Here is a 14,195-nt window from a genome sequence, read left to right on the forward strand (position 1 = left end):
AGGGCAGAATCCCATCACTCACAGCGAAGTTAGCAATGGCTCAAATGGGCTGACCCCACTGCCTTATGTTGTAGTGGGTGGAAAGAAATGTGGTGTGATTGACACATTGTCAAACCAATGGATGAAGAGAGATGGCTGAAAGCCCTTATATGTTTACCACACATATCATTTAAAAAAAAATAATCAAATGGCGTTGGGTAACGCCAGACCTAAAAAAAAAATCTCATTTTGGATATAGCAAAATACAACCAACAGAAGTCAGCAGCAGAAATATTACTCAATTACTGAGAAAGAAAAGTTTTAGTTACTCTCAGAGGACAGTCACAGTACAGACTAATAATATCAGTGCGAAATGGATGCCAAAGAAACATATTTGAGAAAAACATGATTAAGCTATCAGCACATCCACCGTAGACACTGCTGCGGCTTTTTCATGGTCTGACAATATTCTACAAACGCAAGTTGTATTAAAAAAGTTTTCATGACTTAAATTATGGATTTACCAGACCACAACCAAAGGGCACTTCCATACAATTTGGAAATATGCTGTGTTTGTTAAAATACTTGCCCCAGCTCACTTCAATTTCCACATTGTTTGTCCCCCTTTGCTCAGGGCTCGTGGGAAAGTGCCAGTGTGGCAACCTCTGTGGTGGTTCCTTTAGTACAGTGACAGGCTGTGGTGGCCTGGAGCTTTCAAGCACAAGACTGATCAAGATAGCTCCTCTATCTCCCTCCAAACTTCAAGGAGCTACAGAATCCGCAGAAGAGGAACAACTGCAAGCAGCAGTTACGTGCAGACCCAATCAGTGTCACATAGTTACAACTAAGATAGGGACAGGGTAAAATGGTTCCTTGAAGCCACTTGTGCACGTCTAGTCAAGGTGCCCCTTGCCAGAAAGGGTACATACAGGATTTTCAAAACTCCATGAAAATTACACATTTTCCATATATTTTAAAAAGCCAACCCGTGTTTTTTTTGGCATTAATTTGGCACACCACCCAAGCTGGCACCTCAATGGCGTGCCTGCACCATGGAAGGATTATCCCTATTCACTGCCTCTACTAACTCAGTGCAACGGTACACTTTGGGGGAAGGGAGGTGCAGTTCCATGCTGGGGAGAGTACAATGTTGGGCTGAAGAGGAATCATGTAGTGGAGATGAGAGAACTCCGTGAAAGGTCTTCATGTGAGGAAGAAAGGTGCAACTAGTCTTCTTTAGGTGTGGATGGATAGAGCTGTGGGTGAGGGCTAGGCTGTAATTCCGCCATGACATGCTGGGGACAATATGTGAGAAATAAACTACACAAGGATGACGAGAAAGCAAGAACGGGTGTTAAGTGGTAAAGAGGGGTGGCTTGGGGCTGAAAGGGGATCTGGAGGAGAAAGGAGACCTCATGTGTAGAGCAGCTCAAAGAAGGAATGAGAGGGAGTCCTGGGAAGATGAAGAGGCAGCGACCCCTATGGGTGTGGGCTACAGAAAGAAGGGTGGACATGCAGTATTCCCTATGCTGAAAGGGAATTGGTTATCCATGCCTATTTCTATGCAGCCAGTCCCAAACAGGAGACACAAAAGCAACATGTCACCATTGCACTGAATCAAAGAAGTGTGAAATAAACAGCCTCCCAGATTAGGAAGCTGAAGCTGTGTACTAATTACAACATTTTACGTCTGTACTGCATGCATCTTTACGAACCTGTTGTGCAGTCAGTACTGCATCGAGTACGAACATTTCACACTGGACAGAAAAACTACCAAAAGAGTCTAGGTGTTGATTGACAGATCATTTGTTAAATCAACCAAGGCTTTTTGAGCCTTCATATTACACTGGGGACATCGAGTATAAAGAGTCGGAAAAAGAAAGCAGGACTTAATAAAACCCAGAAGGCGGCGTTCCATGTCTCACATATCAAAATGACTCAGCCTGTGGAATCCAATATAACAACTGGCTCTCAAATGTCCAATAGGTTCAATAGTAACTACAACTCAGTGGGTTAATGTGCCTAGGTCAGAAATCTGTGTAGGCTGTTCAAATCCATTCCATATTTTTATCAACCCCATGAGTTTAATTAAATTGGATTGGTGTTACAGCTCAGTTAAACTGGGGAAGCCAGCCTTCTATGAAATAAGTGGTTCTGGTTATTAGTCAGCATTTGTTAGTCAGATCTCTTTAATTGGAATCCCTTACTCCATGATGGCCCATGTACCAGCACAGTGAGCCCCCCACGCCTTCACGCTGCCGGGAAATGCACTCTGCTGGATTCAGATCTCCTCTGCAGAATTACTGATGGAAACCCCAGAAACTCCTTCTGTGCTCGTGGCCTTTGATTTGTGTCTCACCGTGCCTTATTCTCCTACAGGCTTAGCTATCCTGCTGCAACATTAAGGTGTCTTTCCTCTCCAGACTGGAGGATGCTGTACAGCTGGCCACAGACAGACAGACTGGCTGTGCGTTGCCCAGTAAGGGAATAGTCAGAACTGTAGGAATCCTATTCATTCATTTGGGATCCAGGTGAACCTGGAGCTCCCCTGCTTGTGAGTGGGGCTTTCACTTCAAAGGTTTCCCCCATATCAGAGAACAAAGAGGCAAGGATGGAGAGGAAGGGCGGACGAGGGGAGACTTCAATGAAGGGGAGAGCTGCTCGGAACCCCAGACCAACAACGACATAGGCTTGATCCCCTTTAGGTTGGCTTGACTGCGCAGGTTTCTGCAGGACATAACCTTCCAAATCAATAAAATATACATTGAGTGGGGTTTGACTCCGCCCAGAAAAGTATTCTTCTCTCATCTCAAGCCACCTGCTGTTAGGAGTACAAGTCTAGCTCTTAAGGCATGCGGTCATTGCAATGCATGAATGATAGCTAAAAAGTACACGGAATTGTAGCACCTTAAAGTATTTTTCTCGGACATGCACTGAATCGAGAAGGAAAATGTTTTTGTTTTGTCTTTTTCACTTTGGCAAGTTTCTCTTTTTGTAATATTTAGTCAGCACCCAAAAGACAAACCAGAACTGTTGGTGTTGCACATTCTTGCACTTATCGCACACACCTCACACCCGCCTCCACGAGACAACAGGGCACATTCCCAACCACGAGAGGAGCAAAAGACAAGACAAGCAATGTGCACAGAACACATTACAATTACCTCTTAGCGCTAGACTAACCTTACTATTCAATTCAAAGATGTTCATATTTAATATTTTTTTAATGTTCGTGGTGGGAGACTCCCATGACGAGCTAAGGAGGCAGCAGCTGGGAAGATATTTGTGTTCAGTATGTTCATCAATGTTTCTCTTGCAATAGCTCCCAAACTCACTTTTTGCTTGCGAACAGGAATTTGAACAAGAACCCCCTAGTAAAGCAGGGACAGAGATGAAAAGTGAAAGAAGAGGATGTGGAGGTAGCTGTGAAAGTACAGAAAAGTAGTGCAAAGGGAGAGGGAAAAGAGAGATCACTCTCAGAACCGAAATTTGAAACTGCTTAAGATGCACTATTTTCGGACAGAAAGGAAAGGTGGAAACTCTTCTCTGTACTTGACCCACATCCTGGAACAAAAGCCCTCAATCACAATAGTTAAGAAATTTTTTAAAATGTGGCTCTTCCCTCAAGGTTATCCCTAATAGTGAGTATGGTGGTGTCAGGTGTTGAATATCACCAGGAAAACTCCCTGGGGTCGTAGTGTGCTTTATTAAAAAGATAAGTAAATAAGCACATGTTTATTTGCCTTTGCCCTGGGCAAACTCCCTGACCCAGCACCATCCCTCAAATACCACAATCCACTTGTCTAAATCACAGTGACATTTGAGTTAAAAGAATTAATTTACATTCCTGGTGAAGCTCCCCTCGAAGAACTCACCCCTCCTCTGTTTGTCAGCATTCTTGGTGCAGTGGCAAGAGAAGGACATACTGATTGGCTCTCTACCACGTTGGTCTCTACTTCTCAAATTATGTTGCAAAATGTGTATTTGAGGAAGACTTACTTTCAGCCGTTCATCTAAGGACTCACCACCAGTAACACGTGCACCTGCGGCCGGGAAGGAGTGCACGTAAGACTGAGTGGCTGCTTCCAGAAAGGAGATATGAGGTATCCCTCTGACCTTACTGACGTCCAGCCACTAGTATGCTCCTAAAATGCCTCAGTCCTAGCGATGCACGCCTCGCAGTGGAAGAACCATCTTGTCACTATCGCGGTGCAGAGAAGATCAAAAACTGAAGGGGGATGTAGTGCAGGTGTTGATCAAGGCTGCGGGAGACGTGGGGCAATGTTTCAAAGATCCTGTCTACCCCCCTGCTGGGCACTACGAGGGAACCCCTTTGGTGCATCATTCGGTCTGCCCACCCATTCTTTAATCACTATGTTTTCAATACACTAGTTTTTCTCAATAATAAATAAAAGATGCAAGCAGCAATACAAAATGTACATTTTGTTCCATAGTTTCACCTGTCGCTACATCAGCTCCCCAACAAACTGCTCAATCCAGACATCCTCTCAGAACTTAGTTTACTTTCTGCATTGCACTACCATATCCACATCACCCACTGTTCATGTCACCTTCACCTACATCCCTGCACCAACCATCCAAAGATAGGGCCGAATCGTGCCCCCACAACAGAATATGCCTCCTTACTCGAAGCAGGGACAAAGCACTCATCTTTTATCACATCATTCCTTTCCAACACAAATTTGCCCAAAGAGAGCGGTTATGTTGAGACAATAATGATCCCATCCAGCTAGTTCTGGGCAATAGGAATTCAATAAGAAACCCTGACTCAGTCACTGGATGTCAGCCTTCTCCATGTACTCATGAGCTAATCCTTACAAATAAAAAAAAGATGTACCAAACACCAATCTCTAGTTTTGTACTATATTTCGTGAGTGCTGCAGTCCAGTGAGTCTCACTAAGACAAAACCTTGAGTTTAGTGCAATGGTGAAAGGATTATTTACAGCAGACGTGTTACTGGCCATGAACCGGCACACTTCTGAGCTGACATCAGAAAAAAGATAGGACTTCTACCAAGACTCATGAGCAGGACTCCCCGTGGACACTGCGTAATTCTGTTTTTGACTCACTTTTAGAGGCCAGTTCAGAATGTAGCCTGCTTAAGAGGGCAATCCACTACTATGTGGCTGGACACCTTGGGTCATGAGCAGAACTCCACTGGAAGGAAGGTAAACTACCTCCTTCCGGAAAGGAAATGCGCCTCTTATTTTATTTTACTGTCAACTGATCTGTGACGGAATCCATCCGCCACTCACCCAATTCCGGTATCTTGAAATGTTTCCAGAATTTTTGACCATGATTCAACCAGTTTAAGCCACTCTCAAACAATAAGATGTTTTAACATATAAATATGTTCAATGTGCTGGATTCCCTCGGAGTATAATAGAACTTAACTTCTGACAGACTTCCAGCTACTGGACAATGTGCAACTCGCCTTTTAAAGCAATCATTAAAATCCGTGTTTAACATTCACACCGCTAGTTCCCCCTATTGGAAGGGTCAGCGAAAAATCCTTACAGCGTGTTAGCGTATTTTTGCATTTAGGTACTGCAGTAAATGCATTATTATTTTACCTACTGTTTAACGTCATCAGATTGTATCACTAAAACATCTTCACTACTTTGGAAAGTTAAGATGAATGCTTATCCTGAAACCGCAGATTGCTTGTTTGCTAATAAAGGGAGCCTCTTCAGCCACTGCCCATGATCTCAAACTGTGTTGAACTAGAGTTCTGTGATGAGGTGACCTGCAGGCCCTCCACACCTTTAACTCAGCTGATGAAAACTAATTCTGAGACTACCACATGATGATGATGCTCAGAAAATGTAAACACTTGGCCTGGCTTTGAAATCCATCAGAATCTTATTGATACAGCCACACCCACCCAGCAGTATGTTTCAAGTAAAAACACAGGTATTACCTCCAGGATTGCACCATTTTATAAATTGTTGGACCCGAAAGCATAGCGCTGCAAACTGTTGCTGACAGTCAATAGAGAGAATGAGTCAAACCTGAGGACACACCTAACAATCAGGTGCAAAGTCACATTCTGCACTAGCTGACAACTCCAGGGATTACCTATGCATACAGGCAAAGTTACTGGAATTGTGTGTCAGTGAAGGATGGAGTTATGTACCAGGAGAGGACCAAACTATGTGGCAAGGTTGAAAAAGTAAGTCAGGAGGCATAATGAGCATATTTTCAAGCTGTATTTCTTCACTATTCCGACAGTTGTACACATTACCACTATACTGGAAAAGGTCCCAGTTTCCGCGTAAAATCTAAATACAGCAATCAGCAACTTAAAGGTGGTCTGTGTAACAAAATGCCTAATACTCTGAGGCCACATCTGGTAGCGTTGTAAGTAACTCTTGAGCATATGAATAAAAAACAATAGTTTTGGCAAAAATCTGCAAATTATGCAGAAAACGATGGCTTATGTAGCAAGTGTAGCAAATCAATAATTATGCAGAAAACACCCAAGCCGCAGAATTGTATAATTCCAGTTTCCCTGCATAAAGAGTATAACGAGGCAGACTTGAGGGGGGGGGGGGGGAGAATTTGTCAGACCTCTTCCAAGGGGCAACTCTAGAAGCAGTGGGCACCAGGCTTCGGTCTTTGCCGTGTCAGGGTGGGTCCTACAAGGATGTATGACGTTATAACGCATACTATTACTCCGCAGACCATTACAACGCGACTTTTACTCCGCATACCGTTACAACGCATAGCGCCTTGGGGCGCTGGATAGTGGTAAGTATAATTTACTATTCTAACTCCAGTCCCCGTGGACCCTAGGGAAGGTGTTGGATAGTAAATTATACTTATTCCCTATCCTAGAGCGCCCCCCAGCGCAATGCGTTGTAATGGTATGCGGAGTCAAAGTCGCGTTGTAATGGTAGTGCGGAGTAAAATATCCGTTGTAACGGGTGTATACCGTCCTACAAGGGCAGTCAGTGGAGGAGAGTGTGTGTGCACAGTGCACCCACATACACTCTTACTGCCTTAATCTACCCCACCCCCTGACCAGCAGGGCTGTCAGCAAGTGGTGGCGCACAATGCTTTCTGGTGAGTCAGGTGCACTCACATACACTCTTAGTGCCCCAATCTAACCACCCCCTGACCAACAGGGCTCGATCAATGAGTGGTGCGCACACTGCTTTCTGGTGAGCATTATGTACCCCAGTGATGTATCAGAGCCATGAGTCGCAGCAAAGATTTGAGATTGATGGTGGAGGGAAATGGCCCAAAAGCACAAAGCATTAACACGACAAACCTCTATTGTGACAACTTCACGCTGGTAGCGCCGAGACACCGTAAGGTATTTGTGCGCTTTAGAAATTTTAAAAATAAAGTAAACTCTAGCTCAGCTTATACTCGCCTACGTCTCTGGTGGATGGGAGTCATGGCATCCCCCCCAGTGTATGCGATGCGACAGGGAGGAGCAGACGTTTCTCCATACGTTGTGGAGCTGTGAGGCCCTGCAGCCCTTTTGGCGCAGGGTATCGACTTGCCTTAAGGAGGTGTTGTCGTGAGACCTCCCACGCGATCCCAGTCTGTTTTTTCTTCATTGTACGGATGACATAGATGGGAACCAATATAATTTGCATCTCCTCTTCCTCACCCTTACTATCGCCAAAAGGGACATTACCCAACTATGGAAAGGCACCTCTCCGCTGACACTGGGGAAGTGGCGACGCAAACTTGATAACTGCATGGGAGCCGATATGGCGGTCTTTCAGGCGAGGGGTTGCCCCCAAAAGCATAGGAAGATCTGGTATCGCTGGGCTAACTACCGGGGCACTGACCTCCCTACTAGCTCAATCCCTGTAACAGTGGTTCTATGGGTGGTTTGCAGACTACACTGTGTATTGTATTGTTTTGTTTATCTGGATATCCAGAGGTACTCACATTTGCTTGTAATTGGGGGTGGCTTGGGAAAGTATGTGCGCAGTTTTCAGTGTATTATTATTATTATCTTTTGTTTATTTTTACAAATTGTACCAGTTACTATTTCCACACATGTAAATTCTTAATAATGTACCTTTATGTGGATTTTGTTGGGCTTCTGCCCTCGTGGTACTTTTCAATCTAATAAAATATGTTTTAAAAAAAAATAGGCTAAGAGCCACCCTGGTGATTTAAATATATGTATCCTCTTGTCTAGATTATAATCTAATAGTGGTGGCTGGAAACAGAAGAAATAGTTTGGTTGGCCCAACAAATTGTGCATAGGTGGGTAAACATGTTTATTGCTGATGTTTGTCATTGATTAATGGCAATTCATCAGGACTGGGCTCCTTAATCTACAAAATAATTGGGATAGTGTTAGGAATATTAGTAAATGGTATCCAATCACCACCATTAATCAGAAACAAGAAGTATATATAAAATACCTCCAAATAGAAAACGACCCAAATAGGGTAGCTGGTAGGGCCCCCTCGGATAGAAGCAGAGACCATGCTAATTAAGCTGGCTGGAACTACAATAAGTAGTGACGCGAAGTAACCTAGCCCATCTCTGCCACTTCCAAGGAACTGCATATCCCTTTTTGTTCCTTAAATTTGTTAAACATGATAGATGGAGACAGTTTGAGAACTGAAAAATGATTTGCATTTAAATCTTCCTTTCAACCCAGAATCCAGTCTCCCACAAAGTTGTATATCCACTGAGAGGATTGTCAAGGTGATAATAGTCCTTCGCTAAGACACAAGATTATTCAACCTTCTTCAGAGAACATTAGCAGAATTAATCAATTTTAGGAAGATTTGGGATCAAAAAGATATTGCCTATGATGGACTCCACTAAAGCCCGAATAAGTAAGAATAAGTAACACTAACCATGCTCAAATCATCTCCATGACAGTACACGCTCTATTTATAAGCAAACAACAAACAACTAAAGGTGAAGTCTCGCTAACCTTAAACCCAAGGAATGCCACTCCCTGGTAACTAAACACCAAACGCACTGTCTGCATACTTGTGGATTCTTCAGACCGGATTCCTAAGGATACTGCCTCCGCTTCCAGCGGACAGTAAAGGCTTAACCTAATAAATAGGTACGATTCCTCTATATTATAGCAAACGTGTGCACAAAGAGCTTCACGTCTCAGTATAAAAAATAATAAACATTCTATTCAAGAACAGCGGCCTATTTACTGTGAATCAATAGAGCCAACAGAGACTAGCTAAGTGCACTGTTCTCTCAGCTATTTGGTACAAGAAGCACTTGTTAAACCCAAGCCCGCAGAGTGTTTGCTTATCACGAGGTGTGACTCCACACAGACCAGCCACAGCAAGGACACATACCTAGCAAAGTGATAATGATCACTTCGGTCAGCCCACGCTTCATTGACACTGGATAAGTCAACACTTCTTCAAAAAAGGTCTCTTCTTACCCACTGCGTCATTCGTGTGGCCAATTAGCGATAAAACATCTCATTGGTTCAAAGTCCCGTTGACTTGTCACAATTCTCGAAGACCAGTCTGACGTGCAAAAGTGGGCTGCTAACAACTGGACTCTGAATTTCAAGCTGCCTCCACACCTGAGTCACCACTTGTAAAAATAAAAACAGCTGGGTCCTTGAAGCTTTCTGTCCTACTTCCCAGGGGTGGGGAAACCCACTAAAAGTGTGGGTCAAAAGAGGACGCTCTGCATCTTTTCACTAGGGATGATGAAAAGCAACATGACAAACTCATATGTGACTGGGTTTCAGACGACTATCATTTGAGGGTGGCAAAGGGACCAACATGGGAGCGGTTTTCTTGAAACAGTAGATGTGGCAAAAATAAATATACAGGCACAACCTTGCGGTCAATCGCCCTCTTGAGAGCCATTTGTCTGCCCTAGGCTCTGTACCCTTCCTGTCTGAGGCTAGTACTTCCTGTTTTCTCACGTTACCTGTACTTTATTGTCCACTACCACATATAGTTAAGAAACTAATGACCCACCACAAGACTCGTTTTCCAGACGCTCCAGGACATAGAAGCAAATCTATGAAACAGCCTAAGTTGTCACTAACCAACTGAATAAAAAGTACACTTTTCGGATCAATTTATTCTGCCTTTTTCAGCCTTCACTGCTGTTTGAAAACAGAAATGTAAAATTTCAATTTTGCATTTTTTATTCAATGTGCATTTGACGCTTGGCCAATAAAATGAATTGTAGGTATATCATGTAAATGCCACGTCAGCACTAAATTAATCAAAGAACGAACTAGCACAGCTTTTGGATACGCACCAGTTCACGAAACTACATTTTACCGCAAAAATGTCCATTCTCAACCATATGAAATGATTAATTACTATGCTCCCTGCAGCTGCCGAGCTGTGTCACTGAAAATAAATGTAGGATCCCTCCATGCAAACACTGAAGGAGTGTGTGCCAGCTAGGGTGCAGATGAAAGACTAGTTAATTATACAAAGTTGGGTGTGGAAAAACAAAATTACAAAAAGGTATTTCCTTCTTAGCTACGTACCACACCTCCCCTAAACCATGCCATCCAAAACTAGAGTGCCCAAAATCAAGCCCCTCGCAGGGTATCGCCCAACAATAAATAAGACTCACTGTTTTAGGACCACTTATGTGAATCCCGCACCATATTCTTTTGTTTGAGTGGGCTTACACACATGTGGTAGAATAGAACATTGATGGACAAACACAATACATCAAAAGAGTTCAGCAGCGTTTCAGACACACTTTCTGCTGCAACAACTTCAAAGCCGAGCGGTAATGCAATTCACAGTGTTTCACGAACGATCCTCAAATCATAACTGTCTGGAAATAGCGGAGTGAGGCCTCGATTTGGACATCGTTTTCCTTAGGGGAATTCTAGTGTGAGAATTTAAAAAACATTTTCACATGACCTTCGAGAGACTGATATGAAGTAGCCAACTCTGCTTTCATAACAATGATCCATCTACATGAGTGGAAGTTAATCCCCACTCTGCCTCACGCACATAATGTGTCTACAGATAGCTTTTTTTCGAACAGTTCTTACATTCATGCGCTTAGATATCACAAGATCCTTGTTTGAGGTTGGTAGACCCAAACTGGATGACGCACAGGATAGCACTTCTTGGCCTTCCAAAGGCTGGGCCCACATTACTCTAATACAGAGCGCACACAGGCAAGGTGCAAAACATTCTAGAAGCTTCCGAATAGTTTTTAAAGTAGCATCCTGTGACTTAATGTGCAGAAAATTCAACATGTCCCAGTGTGTGAACGAAACAGGTGAAAAGTTCTTCTGAGAGGATTTAGAGAGGAGCTGTGAAATGTACCACCAACATGCTACGTCTAATGCAAATATAGAGAACTATTTATATTGCAGTCAGGATTATATCTGCATGTCAACGAAAAACAGTTAATTGCTCACTTCCTGGATTCTGCTGCTACAGGTTTAGACAATCAACTGCAACACGAGCATGTCATAGGTCCTTCTAGGCCCAGTTCCACAAATTCGGACATAACATGCGATGACTTCTGTATAGAAAGAGGGGAACGCCCTGTGAAGCAGTCTGATGTAGGAAAGAGGCATGGCCTGGCTATTTATGCCAACATGTGCTGCCTTATGAGGCGTGCTCATTCCAGAAGAGCAAAGGCATAATCAGCAGCTGTGTATATGCAAATATTCTGAGGAAGGCCTCGTTTCTACTTCAGTAACTCACAGAGAAAGGGCCAGGAGCATGAAACAACACACACAGCCCACAATCACACTTCCCGAAGCCGCAGCGCCTTACTTAATGTAAAATCCTCCATTTGTAAATTGTTAAGTGGGAGAGCCAATTGAAAGTAGATTTCGTTTCATTTACCCCAGGTAACACATGCACGGGTGTGCATTTTATAATGCATGGTTATTTAGGTGTTCCCCTGAGCTGCAAGTAAAAATACAAGTACCATTGGGGATCCATGTGGTAGAGTACTCAAACCCTCTGACGAACATGCGAAGTTACACACATGCAGTTCTTGCTCCGACAGGGCAACTACAAAGCAGTAGGCCAAGTGGCACATACCCACAGACTAACATGAGCCCTGGATGCTTATAAGTATAGCCGCTCATCTATCAGCATGGTGTTCCACCTACCATTAACACAACCCCTAAGCACCATCAACAAGCACCAGCACTGCCCACCCACAATCAGCACAGGCTTTCCACCACCAACAGTGCAGGATACTATCAGCATAGGGAGAGGGTGATACTCTGCACATGCTGTCCATCCACGCACCTGTCCCTATCATCAAACTACTCACACGTCAGCCAACTCATTCATAGGGCATCAGTGCAGCCGCCCCACCACCAGCACACTCACCCACAACAAACAGATGAGCACAGGCCATAACACCTGGGGTTGCTGCTTTTGGGGGCACTAATATTAGGCTCTTGCTGGAGGTGGTGGCCCATGCTGTAGTAAGGAAGTGTACTGGTGGAGGGAGCTACTCAGATGGTCGGTGGGTGGGTTGGCCCATTGTGGGGGTTTCAGTCAGTTTGCACTGAAAGTCAATGGGTGGTGGGTAGAAAGCCTACCCTGTGGATGTGCTGATGTATGTATAGCATGACATATCTTAGTGCAGAACCAGAATTTGACTTAGAACCATCGTTGTCAACAAGCCATGGTACATGCTGCCCTGAATTTAAGGCATGACGTCACTAAGTGCTCTTCTACTCCACGCCATGCGTGTGCCAGTGTGCCCCTCAGGATAGCGCCTCGTGTCATGATGTCGTGCGCTCCACGCTCACAGCGGGAGACTGCCACCCCGCCCGGTACTGATGCCCGTCAGAAGCACAGGTGGGGTCACCTACCTGCCCAGTTCCTCGCCGATATCGTAATAATCCTCCACATTTTCCTGTCTGAAGACAGTCATGATAGCTCCTCGGCTCAGAAGCAACAAAGACCACCGGCTCCGGGAGACACCACCATCGCCCCTGGACCCTCGGCCGCCGCGTCAGCCCCGCACCCGGAGGCATGCCATGGATCCACACACCCTGAAACAAGGAGACCGGCGTGTTAGGAGAGGTGGGCTATGGGGAGACACAGGGGGCGCAGGAAGCACGCACAGGGAGGCTCAGCGCCGCAAGGGGCACCCCCTGGAGCCTGGCCGGAGCTGCACCTGGGGCCGCCGCTGCGGGCACCGGGCTGAGCCCGGGGTGAGCGGCAGGTGCGGGGGAGGAGCCGCCGGGATGCAAGAGAGGGGCCGGAGCCGGGCAGCGAGGGTGCCCTGCCCCTCCGAGCATGCACTGCTCTGCTCCCGCCGTTGCCCGGTCAACTGCATACGTGCACAGGGCAGGTGTGGAGCCCGTGCCGGGGCGTGCAGGGCACACCGGGCCCAGGGCTCCGGGCAGGGGCGGCTCAGCCGGGCACCGGGCTGTCACTGCGAGTGCTGCCCAGCAGCCCGTACCCTCACCGGGCAGGGGGGACCGTTCACCGGGCCGAGCTCCCCGGGCGGCAGGTGCGCGCAGCACTGAGCGCAGGGGCCCTTACCCGAGGCGGCGGTGCCCGGCCTGGCAGCTCCCGGGGCCCGCAGAGCTGCAGCCGGCGCCGGGCAGAGGTGGCAGCAGCATACAGCGTCCACTCCGGGGGGCAGAGGCGATCCGAGACAACAGAGGCGAGGGGGAGGCAGAGGCAGCCTGCGCCGCCACCAGGAACTGAGAGCGGGGGAGGAGCGCGGGAGCCCCGCCCGAGCGAGGAGGAGAGGAGGGACGGAGCGTGGGAGAGGGAGGGCCGCCGAGCAGGGGAGGCAGAGACGGGGATACCTAGAGGACAGGCGGAGTGCGTGGAAGAGGGAGACGGGGGATATACCTAGCACGGGTGACACAGGCAGCGTGTGTGAAAGGAGGAGAGAGGACGGGGTAGGACGTAAGACAGAGCAAGGCGAAGAAGAGACGCAAACTAGGGGTTGAAAAGAAGAGTACATGTGAAGATGAGGCAAGCAGGGGAGAGGCTAGGAAGAGGCTTACAGGCAGATGACTTGAGTAGGGAGACCTACGACAGAGGGAGTTAGGAAGCCAGAGGCAGTCACGTTCCAAGGAAAGAAACGGACCGGATGAAACATGGACAGAATACAGGGAATAATAATAATTTTAAAAAAACACAGAAACAAGACAAAGCGCAGGGAATTATTATTATTATTTTTTTTTTATTTCAAAAGTTTTTATTGAATTGAATAAGTTTCACATATACATTGTATTCAGGTTTTTTTT

At 45.9% G+C, this 14,195-nt stretch overlaps 1 protein-coding gene across 1 annotated transcript in view; it reads right to left on the bottom strand.

Annotated features, from left to right (window-relative positions):
- The window catches only part of DAPK1 (death associated protein kinase 1), a 615,679-nt gene extending 602,020 nt beyond the window's left edge, over positions 1–13,659 (bottom strand). The window contains exons 1-2 of the mRNA XM_078675702.1: positions 13,477–13,659; positions 12,798–12,980 (exon numbers count right to left, since the gene is read on the bottom strand). Coding sequence (XP_078531828.1) covers positions 12,798–12,859 — 62 coding nt within the window. The 5' untranslated portion in view covers positions 12,860–12,980; positions 13,477–13,659. The remainder of the gene's footprint in view (positions 1–12,797; positions 12,981–13,476) is intronic.
- Between the last annotated feature and the right edge of the window lie 536 nt (positions 13,660–14,195).

Source organism: Lissotriton helveticus, chromosome 2_1 (genome assembly GCF_964261635.1).
Source record: "Lissotriton helveticus chromosome 2_1, aLisHel1.1, whole genome shotgun sequence".
Lineage (NCBI taxonomy): Eukaryota > Metazoa > Chordata > Amphibia > Caudata > Salamandridae > Lissotriton > Lissotriton helveticus.